This window comes from Platichthys flesus, chromosome 11 (genome assembly GCF_949316205.1).
Source record: "Platichthys flesus chromosome 11, fPlaFle2.1, whole genome shotgun sequence".
Classification (NCBI taxonomy): domain Eukaryota; kingdom Metazoa; phylum Chordata; class Actinopteri; order Pleuronectiformes; family Pleuronectidae; genus Platichthys; species Platichthys flesus.
Window position 1 is genome coordinate 23634498 of NC_084955.1, and position 16108 is coordinate 23650605.

Below are 16108 nucleotides of genomic sequence, written 5' to 3' on the forward strand. Positions count from 1 at the left end.
AGTGGCTAGTAAAACTACCACTGAGCTCATATGTCACTAAAACTACAAAATAAAGGTTGTGGAATCAAATATGTCTCTGTCTGAATTGAAGTGGAGTGGAAGTCTAAAGTAAAAGGAAGTTGAACTTCATTTAAAATGTGATTACTCCCTTTTTACCTGAGTTAAAATGCACTTAGTCCCATTCTCCAACTGTCATCAACACATCAAAGTCTGACAAATACATTGAGAAAATGTTGAAATAATATTCTCAATAATATTAGTTCTTCACAGTGTTTACATTGTGCTCCTATGACCTAGTAAGTAATCAGCTTTCATAAGAGACGTCTCGTTCCACTGGTTTATTTGTTCTGTCTCGTAACCTAAACTACATCATCTCCGAACATTTAAAATACCTCCACTTCCTCCGGCCTCGGCACAGAGCAGGGCCCCTGGAACCAGGGCCTAATCTGGATTGGCAGTCATATGGTTGCAGTTATCCTGTTTGAGCTGTTTTGTATTAGACATAATAAGGGCCATCAAATGCCGGTAAATGCACGATACCACTGGTGGACCCTCCTCTGAGGAGCCTATCACATGTGACAGTTTAACAATTACATGTAAATCAGAGTGAGGAAGGAATGTTAAAAAAAGTTGAAACAAATGTTTTTGGACCAGATCAGATGAAACTTTAACGATCCCTTCAGGGGGAATTCTGGCACGAGACCGAGCAGCAAAGATACACTCACAACAAGTAAACACCACTTCAGTGCACGAGACCAGATGAAGAAATGAAGAGGGCAGATTGGAGGTTGCTGTAGAAGTGTGTGTTTTAAGCATTTCTCAGTTTTCAGGGCTTGAAGTCTGTTTTGGTTTTGAATAACTCATTGATTTCCCACAGTAATACATTTGCATAATGTGCATATTTAGTACCCAAGACCATTTGCTTCAACCAAAGCCTATACTTCTAAACATTTATTAACTGCATTTCAAACTAGTCACTCAGTAGAGCTGGAAAACATCCATATAAAAACCTCGTGTTTTTATCAGCTGCACCAAATTCACTCACTCATAGATGACAGTTCCATACATATAACTTATTTTACAAAGACACATGAATAATCCTCCTGGAACATTGGCTGATTGAGGATCTTTCTAAATCCGGGGCCTCAATTGACACCGAGGGGCCAATTATACGACCAACATCCATGATTCAGGTGATTATTCACCTAATTTAAAACCAACGAAAAGATTCTATCTTAAATATAGCAGCTTTACACATGTTACCACAGACCATCTGTTGACTTTAACCTTAACAGGTGGTTGACACTATAGAGGTATCACCTCACAGCTGTAATTTAATTCAATAATAAGAGTGCTGTCGGGTAATTCACCAGTAAACTGAGGCATGAGGGTGTGTTTGGACTAAGATTACACAACAGACAGTTTTCTGAAGCATGTAATTAAACACATGGCCGCGCACACAGTAGGTTTAACCGTAAACCGGGTCCCTTCTCTTTGGCAAAGTGTTTATCTGACCCGGTGTTGGAGACACAATAGTATCCGTGTTTTGGTGGTTGTGTTTGTGTTTGTACACAGTGAGATTACTTTTACTCTTCGGTTTGGGCCATGTCCCATCTGCTAACATGGAGGAGGCGGGGTTTATGACCTATACTGCCACTAGCCACTAGGCAGCGATTAGCAGCACATTAACACCATCACCAAAAGCTCTCTTGATAAAGTTCGTAGAAACTGCGGAGTGCTGAAGTCCAGTGTGCGTCTATAAGCAGCTAATGTTATTACGGATGGTGCCCCTAGAAGAGGTAAAGGGCATTTCCTGTCAATATGGACCCGGCAATTTCCAGCTACACCCCTGCCACCACCCTAAGTAACAGTGTTATTGTCCCTGCGCGTGCTATAGGTTTAATTGCCTCATTAACCCATTACCTCCCTGGTCACTTCTCTCTCTGCGCGGCCCCGCGTGCATCGCGATCAGAGTGCTGGTGTCGGGGGCGCGCGGGGAGGCGGGCCCGCGCCGCTGCCTCAGTTTGCCTGTGATCGCTCCTCTGGTTAAACAGCGAGGACGCGGGAGCGAGCGACACGGCCGTGCGAGGACATCTACTTTCTGTCGGTGCCGCGGGATCACGACGCGGAATCGCAGCATCGACGAGCAGCCGCTCAGGGACCAGCCCGACGACCCGCCGCGCCTCGGAGATCCGCGAAAAGTAAGTGAATGTCCCGGGGAAAGTGTCGTGTTCCTGCGGAGAGGAGGGAGGAAGAGAGCGGGGGGAGGGAGGTGGATGTGTGGGGACGAGCCTCCCTTTGTGCCGAGGCAGGGTCACCGCTCCTCCGCCGCTCCTCCTCCGCCGCCGCCGCCGCACAATGTGGACGCTCCGGACACAGACCGGGATTCATCCGCTCGGTGTGCCCGGCCGCCGCTGCTCCGGCCCCGGCTGCACCGTCCTCCATCCACCCCCTCCTCTGCCACCACTACCGGGACAGAAACGCCTCTTTCTCTGCGTATTTTCACCCAGTTTAGGCCTCTTCTGGTTCTCCTCCGTGTTCCCATCTTGTTAAATAACCCACAGCGGTAAACGCAACGCACCCGACTTTCCGCGTCCTGCCCCCCGGCCCCCGGCCTCGGAACGTTAGCTAGCTCCCCGCGGTGTTTACCGTCGCTTTCGTCGGTTCCCATTGTGTTGGTCTTGCCCACTGACGTTGACCCCCCCGCCCCCCCCGGGTTCCACGGAGCCTCGCGGTGGTGTCCGACCGGAAAACAGCCGTCTGTAACTTGTGTCTGTTGATGTTCTTCTGGAGGGGGGGGGGGTTAGAACCATCATCTCAAATGGTTCTTGAACGGTTCCGCATCATCACCGTGAAACGCCCCCACGGGGAAAGAGCAGCCGTCAACTTCTCACCCACACAAACCCATATATATATATTAATATATGTCACAATGAGATATTCACTCCAGGGCTTTGTTGTCTGCGGTTTGTCTTCATGTTGAAAACAACCTTTAAAATGCCCCATTTTCTGATCTATTAGTGATTATTGGTTCCTTTTTATGGGATAAACAGCCCACGAAGAGCCACTGGGTCACAACATTGACCCATAATCACATTAAATCCTTTTCTGTTTCAGCATGGGGATGTTTACAGACGTTCTTTATGGATCTAAACCAGTAAAACCACTCACATAAAATCTCACAACCCACCATAGCTCATCAGATGACTGATATGTTATAAGGTTCCTTGAAACAAAGACCCTGTATATTGGAAATTCAAAGATTCTGATTAATGTCAAAGGTTAAATCTGTCTTTTTCGCCACTGGTCAAAACAACCTGGTAACATCTGCATGGAATTGATATAATCGGCCTTCACCTCTGGTTTCAAACGACTCTGCTGTAGACACAGGGTTTCCATCGGTAGTGATGGACACGAGACACCGGGGTGACCACGCTAACTTGGCATCAAACGTGATGCACACGGGGAAAAGCAGAAAGTCAAACTTCACTGCTGGTAATGGAAACGCAGTCAATTGCCTTCGTTAGTGTAAAAAAAACACCAGCAAACATCTGGCTTGTGTCTGCAGTGGGAATGGAAGCAATCAGGCTTCACTCCCGGGTCAACTGTTTCTGCAGCAGACCGTTAAGAGTCCGATCGGTAGCAATGGCATTTTCGGTGTCGTTGAATATGTTGCAGTTGCAGAATTAACGTAATAGAAAACTCCTACTGGCAAAGAGGTTTTCACCAAACCTCTTTTTTACATCAGCACACACACTTTGCCTATCCACACCCCCCACCCCCTTTTCCTGCGGCCATGGTGAGTTTGATCTGACATCATCTTTACTTGCCGTTCTCTTTCCCAGGGCCCACGATGTCCAGCGAAGTGCAGAGACCGGATGACAGCCCCAGCACCAGCGGGGGAAGCTCGGATATCGAACAACGGGAGTCGGTACCTGAGCAGGAGCGAGAGCAGGCACAGCCCAAAAAGAAGGAGACCAAGATCTCGAGTAAAACCGCGGCTAAACTTTCAACTAGTGCAAAGAGGTAAAGAGAAAGAATACCACAGCCCGAATCTGACGCTGGAGAGAAGCGTTCACACAGGAGTTGTTTGTTAAACTAAAGGCCTCTCCCCTTGTGCCTCGGGGGGTGAAGTTATGTTAAAAAACACTAATGACCTGCAGACATTGTCATTTCAAACATCCACACAGTTCAGTGCGACAGTAAACCCACAGACAGGAGGTAACTCACACAGCTCGGGCACTGGAGTGTCATTTGGAAGAGATATTCCCCCATTCCAGCCTTTTTGTTTGAACAGGTTTGCCTCGTGCTCTGCAGCTCTTCCTCCCTCTCCTCCTCCTCCTTCGCCAACACCACCACCACCAACACTCACCTCCAACCAGTCTTAGCACTTGTTCCCAAAAAAGACAGGCAATGACAGAATTATGCAACCGGTTGAGCGGAGGGTTGGCTGAGGCCGCAGAGTCTTTTTATAACGAGGACTGATGTTTTTTGAACATCTCCCGTTGTGTATGTCTGAGCTCCACTTAAGAAGAAGCCTGTTCGAGTCCCTCAGCACCACAGGCTGCAGCACAGAGCGGCTCCACGCTTTGGCCTGAAGTGCCGTGTTTATGCGAATATGTTCGAGGCAGCGTTTTGGACTCATTTGCCCTTCGCTTCCTGATTCATCATATTGCATCGTTACCGGCTGCAAAGAAATCAAAGCTCATGTTTTTTAGGTTGCTTTCAATCAGGCAGATAAAGCAACGTGAACTCTTCCTTGACATCCTTTTTATTACATCTAAGCTAGAAATCATGAGACTTTTCATAATAAATGCCTTTTTCATATGGGCAGCGCACTCAAAACATGACACCCACTCACGCTACTGGTGGTGCACACGGTTCAAGATCAGATTATAGGAATAGAAACATTTACTCCTCACGCAGGAAAAACTTGCTCTTTCAGTTTTTATCCTCTGTCTATTTCCCTTTTCTAAACATAGATTTTAACTCTCTTGCAGGATTCAGAAAGAGCTTGCAGAAATCACACTAGACCCCCCTCCCAACTGCAGGTAAGGCTGTGTTATCTTTTTAAAACCACACACAAATAACTCATGAGCCCATGTGTGTGTGTGTGTTTGTGCAGATGCTGAAGCTGTAAGCAGATAGCTGGCTCCTTTTCAAGGTTTCCTGTCTGTGTAAAAAAAAGGGAAGGCTGCGCTGCCATGCATTCTCTTTTGTTCCTGTTCCCATAATGCAGTTGTCTGTGTGTGTGTGTTTGTGTCTGAGATGGTAATCTCAGGTGAATTAGCGTGAACGTAGCCCATTGTGGCGCGGCTGTTGCTGCATAATGCAAACTGCAACCACTTGTTGGAAACGTAGCCCCTCAGATCACAGTGTTATGGTCGCACTGAAATGGTGGGAAATGAGAGATAGTGTTACTTTAAAAAAACATTTTTGATTCTCGTGTGGTCCCCCCCCCCCCCCATCTCTCCTGGGGATTTACCACAGACAATGGTTATTGTCTGCTACTGCCGCAGCCCCTTTGAGGAAGAGATATGGTCGCGGGCGAGTGGCATACCACATGTGCATCAGTCTCTCTTAACATGACAAAAGCCGGGCCTTGTGGGACTTTGGGCCGGAGCTGGCTTTTATTAACTTAAATAACACAAAGCCACACTGTCTTTGAGGGCTCTGTTTATTACAGCACATTAATTACTCTCTGAATCAGCACTTCGGTGCAAATTAAGAAGGGAGGAGGAAGCCGATCTTTTCGTCACGATGGAGGACCCTGGTGGGAGATGCTGATGTTCACTGACCGTCTTGGTTTTGGCCGTATCTGCTCATCGGCACCTGCTTAAAATGATTGAGGAAAACGGCTTTGTGTGACTCATCTGGCGATTTGGAATTACTACACCCGAGACAGCCTTGTTTATTGCATGAATTAATCACCCCTGCTGGGTCTCATCAGAACGGCACCATCATTAACGATAAACATTGAGCTAACCTTTTCATTCCAGCTCGCAGCCCAGTTTTGTTATTGTACTGGAGGCTAAGAGAGATGTTGTTTTCCTCGAGGACTCTAATCTATTTCAACCCCCCCCCCCCCCCCCCCCCCAGAAAAAACTAGGTTGGCTCACATGAAGGATTTAGCTGGAGGACACGAGTAAGTCATTTGAAAGTAAAATAATCGCTAGAGGAAATTTCACAGTCATCTTCTTAGTGGGGAACTAGTTGCCTGGGAAACAATTAAGCTTCTTCAAGATAATCCTCTTCGGTGTGTGTTTGTGTGTGTGTGTGTGTGTTCCTTTTTTATGCTGCAAAATGATATCAAAATCTAATAATGCGTTTTCTGTGGAGCACCCAAACACATTAGCCGTCTGCTAACAATGAAGAAAGAACAAGGAAGGGAGGGAGGGAGGGGTGGGAGGGAGTGGGGGGGGGGGGATTCAGATGCATCAGCCACCAAATTTCTCATGCAAAAAAACGATCACAGCACCATTTACATTCTCGCATGAATGAGTGCACGCCGCAGAGCCAGCGGCGTCATTTGTATGCCACACGCTTCTCGCCTCTCGGCCAGGTTAGCCTGAAAGGTTATTCATTTCATTCCCGGCAACAAATGCAGTCACAGGCTGTTGGCCCCCCCTTCGGGAGGCCGGCAGGGAGTTGTGTTAAAGAGATTCACTCCGTTACGTTCAGCAAACGCGGCGCTGAGAGCCCCAGTTGATGTATGTCATCCAGACTGTCTCTTTTTGGCCGAGGAGCGCCCGCAGACTCCCTCGCCACTTTGTCCCGGTCGGAGAGAATGTGCCGTCCTCATCACATACTTAAAATCTGCAGTCTCCTTCGTCTCACCTACAGTCTCCTCAGCTGAGCCTTCGGGGCTGTGGTGGTGGTGGTGGTGGGGGGGGGTTCATGCTGCATTTCTCTCTGTAAAATGGAGAATGCTGCTCTGAGTCTCTCCGTGTGGATTTGTGATGAGAGGCAGAATTTAGCCTCTAACGCCTCAGAAGTGTTGAGAGCCTAATTTGGTGAAACGTCTGTGGCTGGAGGTGCCCACATCCACCTCAGGTCACTGTGTCATTACCCTTAAATTCAGCTGAAAGCAAAAACTGTTGGCACAATAACCCTTTTGTGTAGATGAATCCACACCCTGTGGAGTTTAAGTAGTTTGAAGAATAATTTTTTTATACAGTGTGAACCAAACTGTTGTTGTACTTTCACTGCTCTGGCCCAGCTTGGAAAAACGGCAGTGAGTATTTGAATTTGTCTCCGGCTTTATCTCACTCTCAGCTCTGTGACAGCTCGCTTGTCACCTTGGCAGTTGTCATACATTAAACCAACAGGAACATGCTGAAGCCCCCGAGGATTTGACATGGCAATTATTCTCCCTGTCATACCCTTCAAGTGAGATGCAGGCAGCTTGTGCACATATTGATGCAAATGAAGTGGCTTCTGAAGGGAAACACTGTTTTCCTGCCTGGACGTTGCACAAATATTGCAATGGTCTCGCTGGGAATTTGATTGGAGGCAGTGAAAAGGGGGAAACATGAAAGGTTTTTGTTTATCACTAGATTCTGTGTAAATCATCATCTGTCTGTGGAGCAGTGATGTGTCTCTGCATTGATACGGATGAAGAACCCATGTGGTGTCTTAGTTTAGAGCATTGTTTCTGATAATTAAGTACCCATGAGAGAGGTCATGTGGTTTAGACTCATATTCATAATGTTGTAATGATATATCATCTATGTAGAAGCTGTAGATGGACCTCCTGCCATTTTACCTGCAACTCTGAGTTTGGTCACTCTTAGGTTGTCTGATCATTTAATCAATCAATCAGTTAATTGGTAAATGTAAACAGAACAAAACCTTAAGATATTTCGATTACTGTCAAATGTAAATTAAATCCCATCATGTTTATGAAGCCAAAACCAGAAAATGGTCAAAATTCTCAAAAAATGACAGAAGAAATGTATCAAATTTCCATCCAAAAGTTGCAGCTCTACACATTTATCCTTTATTCATTATTGATTTATCAGCTGATTATTTCTCAATCAATACAAATATCTATTTGACTATAAAATGCCAAAGCCTTAAGCATGAGGGGAAGTTTTTGTCTGTCCAAAATCGTCAGATATTCCGTTGACAATAATGTAAAACACAGAAAATATAGATTTGTTCTCTCAGCTTTATCTGACATAACTCAAAGTTTGAGCTTTTGCTGAATTACTTAAAATATGACCTCTGTTCATAGGACCATAGGATCGGTGTGGTGTGATTTGTAAACTGAACTCTGTATCACACTGAATCCAATCCCAGTTTTGCAAGTTATTCCTCGTCTACCCGCTCTGATTTATTCCCGTCATTGAAGTATTTCCTCTCTGCTTCTCAGTTTATCTTCCAATACTCATTATATTTCCCGGCCACTGAATCAAAACCGATTGTTTGAAGCAGTTTTTGTTGTTGCCGCGCCACCGTTGTGAGTCGTTTTTTTTCTCCTTCTTGGTTGTGTTTGATCGGCTTCCAACGACATTTCAAGCATAAATCCAAACGACAATTGTTCAAATATCACCTGCTGCTGAAGTACTGTGGCGTTCTCAACCACTGTGCAGTTTGATGCCTTTTCTTTTTCACGGATGGACAAACAAACATTGCATCTACCACAGAGAGCGATGTTCAGCTGCCTCAAACATAACGGTAAATGTCAGGGTTATGTTCTGAACCCAGAGCTGCCGTTGTTCACTGATGTTCAGCCGTCACAGCAGAATTATCTCCAGCAGAAGAGGCAGAGGCGCAGACTTCTCCTCCCGAGGCAGCTCAAACTGTTCTAAATGTAATGCTGCCGCAGCCCAGGGTGCATCTCCAGTATCAAGTTTTCAGCCCTTTCGTCTGTCAGGTTGTCAGAAGTCATCCTGAGAAATGTAAGAAGCTGCCAACTGAAGTAGATGTAGATCAGGCTGAGGGAGCATTCATTCAGCAAACGAGTAATTTGCAATCTGTTATCGTAGAATATCTCCTGTAGGGATCTGAGCGTCACAAACTGAAAGTACTTTGCCTGTGTTTAAATATGCAGACTTGTGTACTGCGGGGCTGGGGCTTCTGATGCCTCTGATTTAGTTTGATAACTGTGACATGGAAATAAGGTCCTTGTATGATGAAGACAAAAATATAAGATATCTCATTTTTTAGCATCTTAGTGTCCCTTTGTCATATGTGATAGGAAATCAAGTATTTTGGGATTTTTTCTGATTCTCAGAGAACATCAGACATATGAATATATCACCAAAGGGCTGAAGGACATTTAAACACACATTTTCTATAATTTTCTGAAATAGTCTTTAGTTGCAGCGCCAGTTAGCATATTGCCACCTGATTAAAGCATCAGCTGATCAAATGTAAATCTTCTTTTAGCACAGATGTATTTCACAGCCAGTCTTTGGAACTTCCAAAGTCTGGCTGTGAATTTGTCTTCTGAGGTCCCTGAATTTTCCCAGTGTGTTGAAATGCCTCCATGATGCCCAAAACAGAGCTGTCACTCCCTGATGATATCATGCAAAGGAAACTGTCTTATCCCGAGTCACATGCTCCTTGGCTTCAAGCATTAATATGAATATTTAACTCTGTCATCATCATCCAGTCTCCCCAGGAATGGAGGCTCTCCTCATTGTAGGTTCTGACCTCTACCTCTCTTCTCGCTGATGGGATCATCTTCATGTCGGTGATGGCTGCACAGTTTTATACTGAGCCTCTGGGGGCTTATGTGCAAGTGACACACCCAGCATAATTTCTCACATCGTTACCATTAAGCACGGCGGGGGAGGTTCATCAATATTCATGAGGAGACGTGGGGGTGGGGCTGGAGGAAAGGAGGGATTAACTGGAGGAATACCTCCCGGGTATTTGAATTGATCACTGTAGTGGACGTGGAGTCTTCAATGGATTATCATTGGTCGGATCTTTGGGGTGTGACGTCAATTCAAGCGAGTAAAAACAACAACGACTCCATTTAACCTTGGATGAATCAGCTCTAAACAATCGTTTGTTTTTATAAATATTGATGAATAATGGACGCAGGCATGTTGCTGACCTTGTAGAGAAGGTTCTGTCAGTTTCACTGCAAAATCTGAGATCCTCCATGAAGGAACAACCTCAGGATCTGAATCACTTAGTTAAATAAACAGAATAAATAAATAAACACCCTCTTAATGAAGGGGTTTGGAGAAAAATCATGACTTCAAACCTCAACTAGTTTATTTGCCAACATACACTGTACATGCAAATTGCAGGTACATATTAAAGTGCCCTTGCGTGGACCACACGGAAGAGAGAAAAATGCTCTCTGGAAAACGTCTTCCCCCGAAGATAGATAAAGATGTCTCGGGCTCATACTGGAGCAGAAGGATGTTACAGCATACAGATGGATTGTGCCAGACTGGGTTGTGGTGATTTGTTATGGCCACCATTCTCCTAGTGCACCTATGAAACATCTGCTGAAAATAATTTTCTTCTCCGGCAAACCAAGTGCCCTCATTATTTTTTTTCTCCTCTCGCAAAGTTTTGAGTGGAAAAGAAATAAAGTCGCCCCTATAGAGCAAGAGCAGCATATGCTCTCCCTCTGACAGCGGCCCAAGTTTAATTTATCCTTAATGTTTTCCACTGCGGCACTTGTTTGACAGCGAACACGGCCGGCCTTGATTCATGTGTGTCATTGAATTCTCAATGTCCTCATTTGTGAGGTAGTTTTCTGGCAAACATTTGTCCACAATGTTATTAATGGTTTTGTGGGGAAGTCGAGCATGAAGCGCAGCGTGTGGACATTCTGTGTTGGGGTGCTGCCTCTGCAGAACCGGTTTCTCAGAAGCGGTTATTTGGCAATGACTGAATGATAATGTGAACGCAAACAGAAGAATCTTCTGGCAAGCGAACAAATACAGTAACTGGAAAGTAAACAATTGCTCCGAGATCCCATTACCCCTGTGACTGGGATCTTAAAACCTAATGGATTTGCCCGTGGAGTCACAAATCATGCTGTTGCTCCTGCCAAGAAGATTTAAAGTATCTTGATAATATATTTGCAGTCCGGCGAACGAAATGTTAACACTCTTAATATTCTGTTATATATTTTGAAATGACTAATAACCAGTGAATACAAATGCCCTTTCCTCTCCGCTGATTTGTTTAACTCGCAGCTTAAAACCCTTGTTCTGTTTCTCTACCTGCTAAACCTCGGGGCTAATTCGGTGTCATGGGAATACACCAGCAGAGTATGAGGCTCCACGGCAGATCTGGCAGCTCAGCTTGTTCTGATCACTGACCTTTTGGTAATAAGTCCAATCCCTCGGCCACAGGACCAAATGGCTGCCCAGAGTGCTTTTGTGGAGGGAGCAGGGAGGCTGAAGAGACTGCCTCTAATTATGGCTGAATACATGTCTGGTGAAAGGCTGTGAAATTAAAAAATATTAACATTGTACTGTTGACTAATTTGGTTCTTAAACTGCAAGAGGCTGCAGTTTTTGTCTTGGAGGCAAATCTGTTTTTTTTCCCACGATTTCTTGGGAGTGCCTGGTCTGCGAAGCTGATTTACATGTCAGCACAAATTCTAACTTATTTTATTCAAGCAAAGCTAATGTTTTTAATTACCCCTCAACAGACACACACACACACGCACACACTTTTATGTTGCAGAAATATTTAAAAAAGCCACTGCACACTACCACATCAGCCATGAGTTCATATTTAGGACAATGTGTTGTGTGAGTGCTTATTTTGTGCTTTGTGTGTTATTTTGAGATTAGTTTAGTTTGAGGGTCATGAGGACATGGAACGTTCTATTTTATTATTACTATTAGTTGTTGTGTCATCCTTCACCCTGGGTGCACAGCGAGGCTTTGTGGGCTAAGTGATATTTTTCCGACTCATGATGTTGTGCTGTTTCCTTTATGCAGTGCCTGTGTATTATGGTAATGATATATGCTCTGCATTATTCATTTTTAGCCATGGGCAAACATTTGCACTGCATCAGACTCTGTCTGCAGCAGCAGCTCGGATGCGGAGAAGAAAAATGCTTACCGCACCAAAAAACCTCTGTTGTATCAGAGAACTCACAGAATTAAAGACGAAGGATGCGGATAATAAACAGAGCTTCTTATTTATAGCTTTGTTAACGTGACTTTAAACCCCCGGTGGGGACAAACTTCCTGAGTTAAAGGCCAGTGATTGAAACCTCTCTTTTCCAAGTAGACTTCCTCAGTTCAATACTGACTGCTGTTTGGATTGATTGAGCCCAGCGGCACACGGGGTCGCCTTCCTGTGCAAATAATATTGTGTTATTCCCTTCGACTTGGAAAGCATGCAGCCGGCTACTCGAACGTTTCCCCCGTCGCTGGATGAGCCGTCCGGTCAGTAATTGCAGTATTCATTGTACAGATGAACAATAAAGGGCTTGATTAAAAAACAAACCATGTCATTTGAGACAATAAAGACGAGCGAGCAGAGGAAGGAGGTGTCACCTCGTCTGTTGAGCTGCACGGTAATTGGTCTTGGAGCTCTTTCACGGTCGGGGGGGTAGAGAAGATTGCTTCATTAAAGTTCCTCTTCTGATAACCGCAGCCGCCACACTGATAAAAAAAAAAAGAGGATCTTAACTGAATGATGGCGCCATTAGGAAAAAACACCTGTGGGAAATGAAGTGGAATAGCGAATAATGCCGATAATGGCTTTATTTGTGCTTGGCGGTATTCACACACTCCGAAACATTGTGATTCACATTCAATTATTGGTTTACTTCACTGTTTTATTCATCAGGCCCTCGAGCAGCTTTTGGTTTTTTACCTGCTTATTGTGTGACGAGCTGCATTAGTGATCTGCTGCTTCTGTGTGTGTGATACCGTGGAAGTGTTTCCACCCTGAACAATGTTCCGTGATTATTATTGAATGTTTTGTTTTCTGACCGTTTTGTGCCGTTTATATCAAAGTGATGTTTTATATGAAACCTAATCTGGTGAGTATTAAAGTTGAAGCACATTTAGACTCGGTGTGTTTCTACTTTTTAATGGAGCTCACCAGCTGTGGTCAGCTTGGATTCATGCTGGTTACGGTGGATTCCCCACCAGTTTGTATGGTGGTTAAAAAAAGAATCCATAGAAACTTTTCATGCCACTGCAGTAGCCACTGTCCATTGCTCAAACATACTTGGAATATATTACGCTCGGTTTGTTCCTAACAGTCATAATTTCACCCCAAAAATAACGAGATGCATGAGTTGCCAATTCTTTAAAATTGAATGAATACTTCTTCAGTTTTCCCAGAAATAAGGTGGAACATCATTATACATCGTTTTTCTTTGTAGTTTCCTTCATAAGGCCTGAAATGTCTCCTTATAATCAACACCAGGAGAACTTCTCACGTGGCTGTGGGTTGCATGTGTTGGTTTTATATAACCCAACTACAAGTAATTGAACGTCACCCTCGTATTGTTTTAATCGAGGATGATGAAACCTCCACTGAATTGGCTCCTCTGGATCTGTTCTCAGTGCTTAGGACGGCCTGGCACAAACGCAGCGAGCGAGAGTGGAGGCAGGACTTTGTGTTTGCAACCTCCCCAGTGAACTTTAGAGCCGGTTCTCTTACATTGCTTTGCCACCACACACTGTTTGTTCCTGTTGTTTCCCTGCAGCTGTGGTCTCACATTCTGTAGTTGTGGTTGCTTTCAGTGTTTACTTTGATGTTGGAATTCCTTTTTGTCCTTTAAAGAAAAAAACTATTCTGCTCAAATAGAGTTTCATAGTTTTAATTTGTTATTACTTGAAGGTTTGCATGCACTTAGGTTTCCTCATACCGTCCGTTGCTGCAGCTCCTCTTTTCAGCCTCTGTCTGAAACAATTGGTTTAAGCTCCTGAGTCTTTAAGACCCCTTTCCGATCTAGCTATAGTCTGCTCTGACTCTGTTGTGATGGCTTTAACTTGCTTTGTTAGGGGGCGTGTCAGACGAGCAGCTAGCCGTGCATTATGCAAATGTGAGGCATTGTGGTGTTTCCCAAGCTTCAGTGTTTTCCCTTAACCTCAGCGTTTAGCTTTTTTAACTAGTGCAGAATTTTTACAACAATTACTGTTAAAACAATATAACACACTAGATAAAAGACTGAGCAAACCTCATATGTCTCTCTAAGAGTGATATGTTTCTTATAAAGGAACATATTTTTAAACCCTTTTTAAATGTCATTAAACAAGATCAATTTACCCTACTTAATAAATTCACCTGTGAGAGGAACACAAGCCAATCTCACAACTTCATCTCTTTCATCAACTTGACCCGAGCCCCAGTGTCTGTGGGAATTGGCTCTCGGTGACAATAACCATGAGATAGGTTGGTGATTTTGTGGAGATTAGCTCAGCTGTCGTGCTGCAAGATAAAGATTATCTTTCGGCATCGGCACCAATCTACAGATTGCCCTGTCTATGAAATAAGGCAATGTGAATGATTAAATGGACAGAGGACATCCTCCTCTATACTGCATTGTATCATGGGAAGGAAAGGTCATTCAATATATATGGAAATCATTACTGCCGTCTGTGATTGCAAGGCTTATATAGTTTTCAGGAACTGAGAACGAGAGGAAGAAGTGACCAAGTCGGTCTGCGGTACAGTGTCGTCTTTATATTCTGTGAAGAAACTGTTTTCTTAATCCCCCTCCTCTGAACTCGGTCTCAGTGGAGCCCCTGGGTTTCGAAGCGTCCAATCTCTCTGAGCCTTGTGAGCAGTGATGAGGACTTTTTGTTGAGATGAAGAAACAAGGTCAGCATGCGATGCAATTACCCTCTCCCTGACAGGCACCAGAAACATGACTTTATTACGGAATCGTGCTGGCGATACAAGCTGTTGTACAGCTGTTCTTTCTATTAAGAATAACAAACTTCACAAGGAAGAATAAACCGAGCGGAGAGAAGGCGATGTGGCTTTGTGGCTGTGCACTACTTTGGAGCTCGGTGGTGGAGGAAGCAGCCCAGCTGTGAGAGTGGGTTTCGACATGAGTGTAATGTCGGAGGACAGGGCAATGGCAAGATTCTCACGGACACCCGCTCACTAATGTATCCCCGACCCCTGAAACAAATGACCCAAATACTCAGTGAATCAAGACGTTTGGCCGACAGAGCGCTGCAGATGTAGTGTTGCTTACACAGAGGTTGTTATTATTGCAGCTTACAACAAAGCCGATAAGGAGCGGTGTTACAGCAGTTGGCGTCATGTGTTTGTGCGAGGGAGATCTGTGTGCGCGAACAGATGAGTGACCTGGCATATTTCTCTGGGTGTTGCTCTATGTCGAGAGCTGGGTGTTAACATTGTTGTTGGTTAGTTCTCCTTAACTCCCTGGTTGACCTAAAATTGATTCGATAACACTGGGTTTTAGAAAATACCAAGTGGGAGCTTGCGGCCGTGCGCGACGAGACAGAACCTCGACATGACGACATGAGCCTGTTGGTTTGCATCAGGGCAATGTGATCTTTGCACAGACGCATAGTCTCTGCGTCTACATTTGCAGATTAGGAAACAACTCGATGCAGAAAAGATGAATTCATGTTTGCATTTTACATAGAAATTGGCTGTTTTTTTTATCCAAGTTCTATATGGTTCTATTTGTGTTTTAGGGTTGAGCTATAATTCAACAAGAATGACATCTTGGGAATCATTTGCCTCTAAACATCCTTTTCAGTCGGACTCTACTGCAGCATATGCTGTAGCGCTATTTCACCAGGGTCGAGGAAACATGAGCCATTAAATCCTGACATTAAACAGGCATTAATTAAACCCTGGTGAATGGGATCTCGTGCACGCATTCACTGACACTGCGAAGCGACATGTGACTCGCTGCTGCTCGACGCCAGCTCCTCGCCATGGTCACACCGCTCACCTCTCTCAAAAATTAATGGCCGAGTGAGAGACTGTCGGATCCTGAATGAGCTGGCCCTCAACCAGCTGCAACAAAGCACCACAGGAACGCCCAAGCCAGTGGGGGGAGGAGGTCTCCGAGCAACAGCCAGTGGTGGCATGCACATTCAGCTATTGACTTAGCCTGAATTCGGAGCCCTTTTGCGGTTGTCAGATCCCCTCCAGCCATCTCTGTGCAGAG

The 16108-nt window shown here is 44.8% G+C and overlaps 1 protein-coding gene across 1 annotated transcript in view; it reads left to right on the forward strand.

Moving 5' to 3' along the window:
• The first annotated feature begins 2025 nt into the window (after positions 1-2025).
• The window catches only part of LOC133964547 (ubiquitin-conjugating enzyme E2 E2), a 29961-nt gene continuing 15878 nt past the window's right edge, over positions 2026-16108 (forward strand). Inside the window, exons 1-3 of the mRNA XM_062398711.1 lie at positions 2026-2201; positions 3846-4026; positions 5001-5051. Of these exons, the coding sequence (XP_062254695.1) occupies positions 3854-4026; positions 5001-5051 (224 nt within the window). The 5' untranslated portion in view covers positions 2026-2201; positions 3846-3853. The remainder of the gene's footprint in view (positions 2202-3845; positions 4027-5000; positions 5052-16108) is intronic.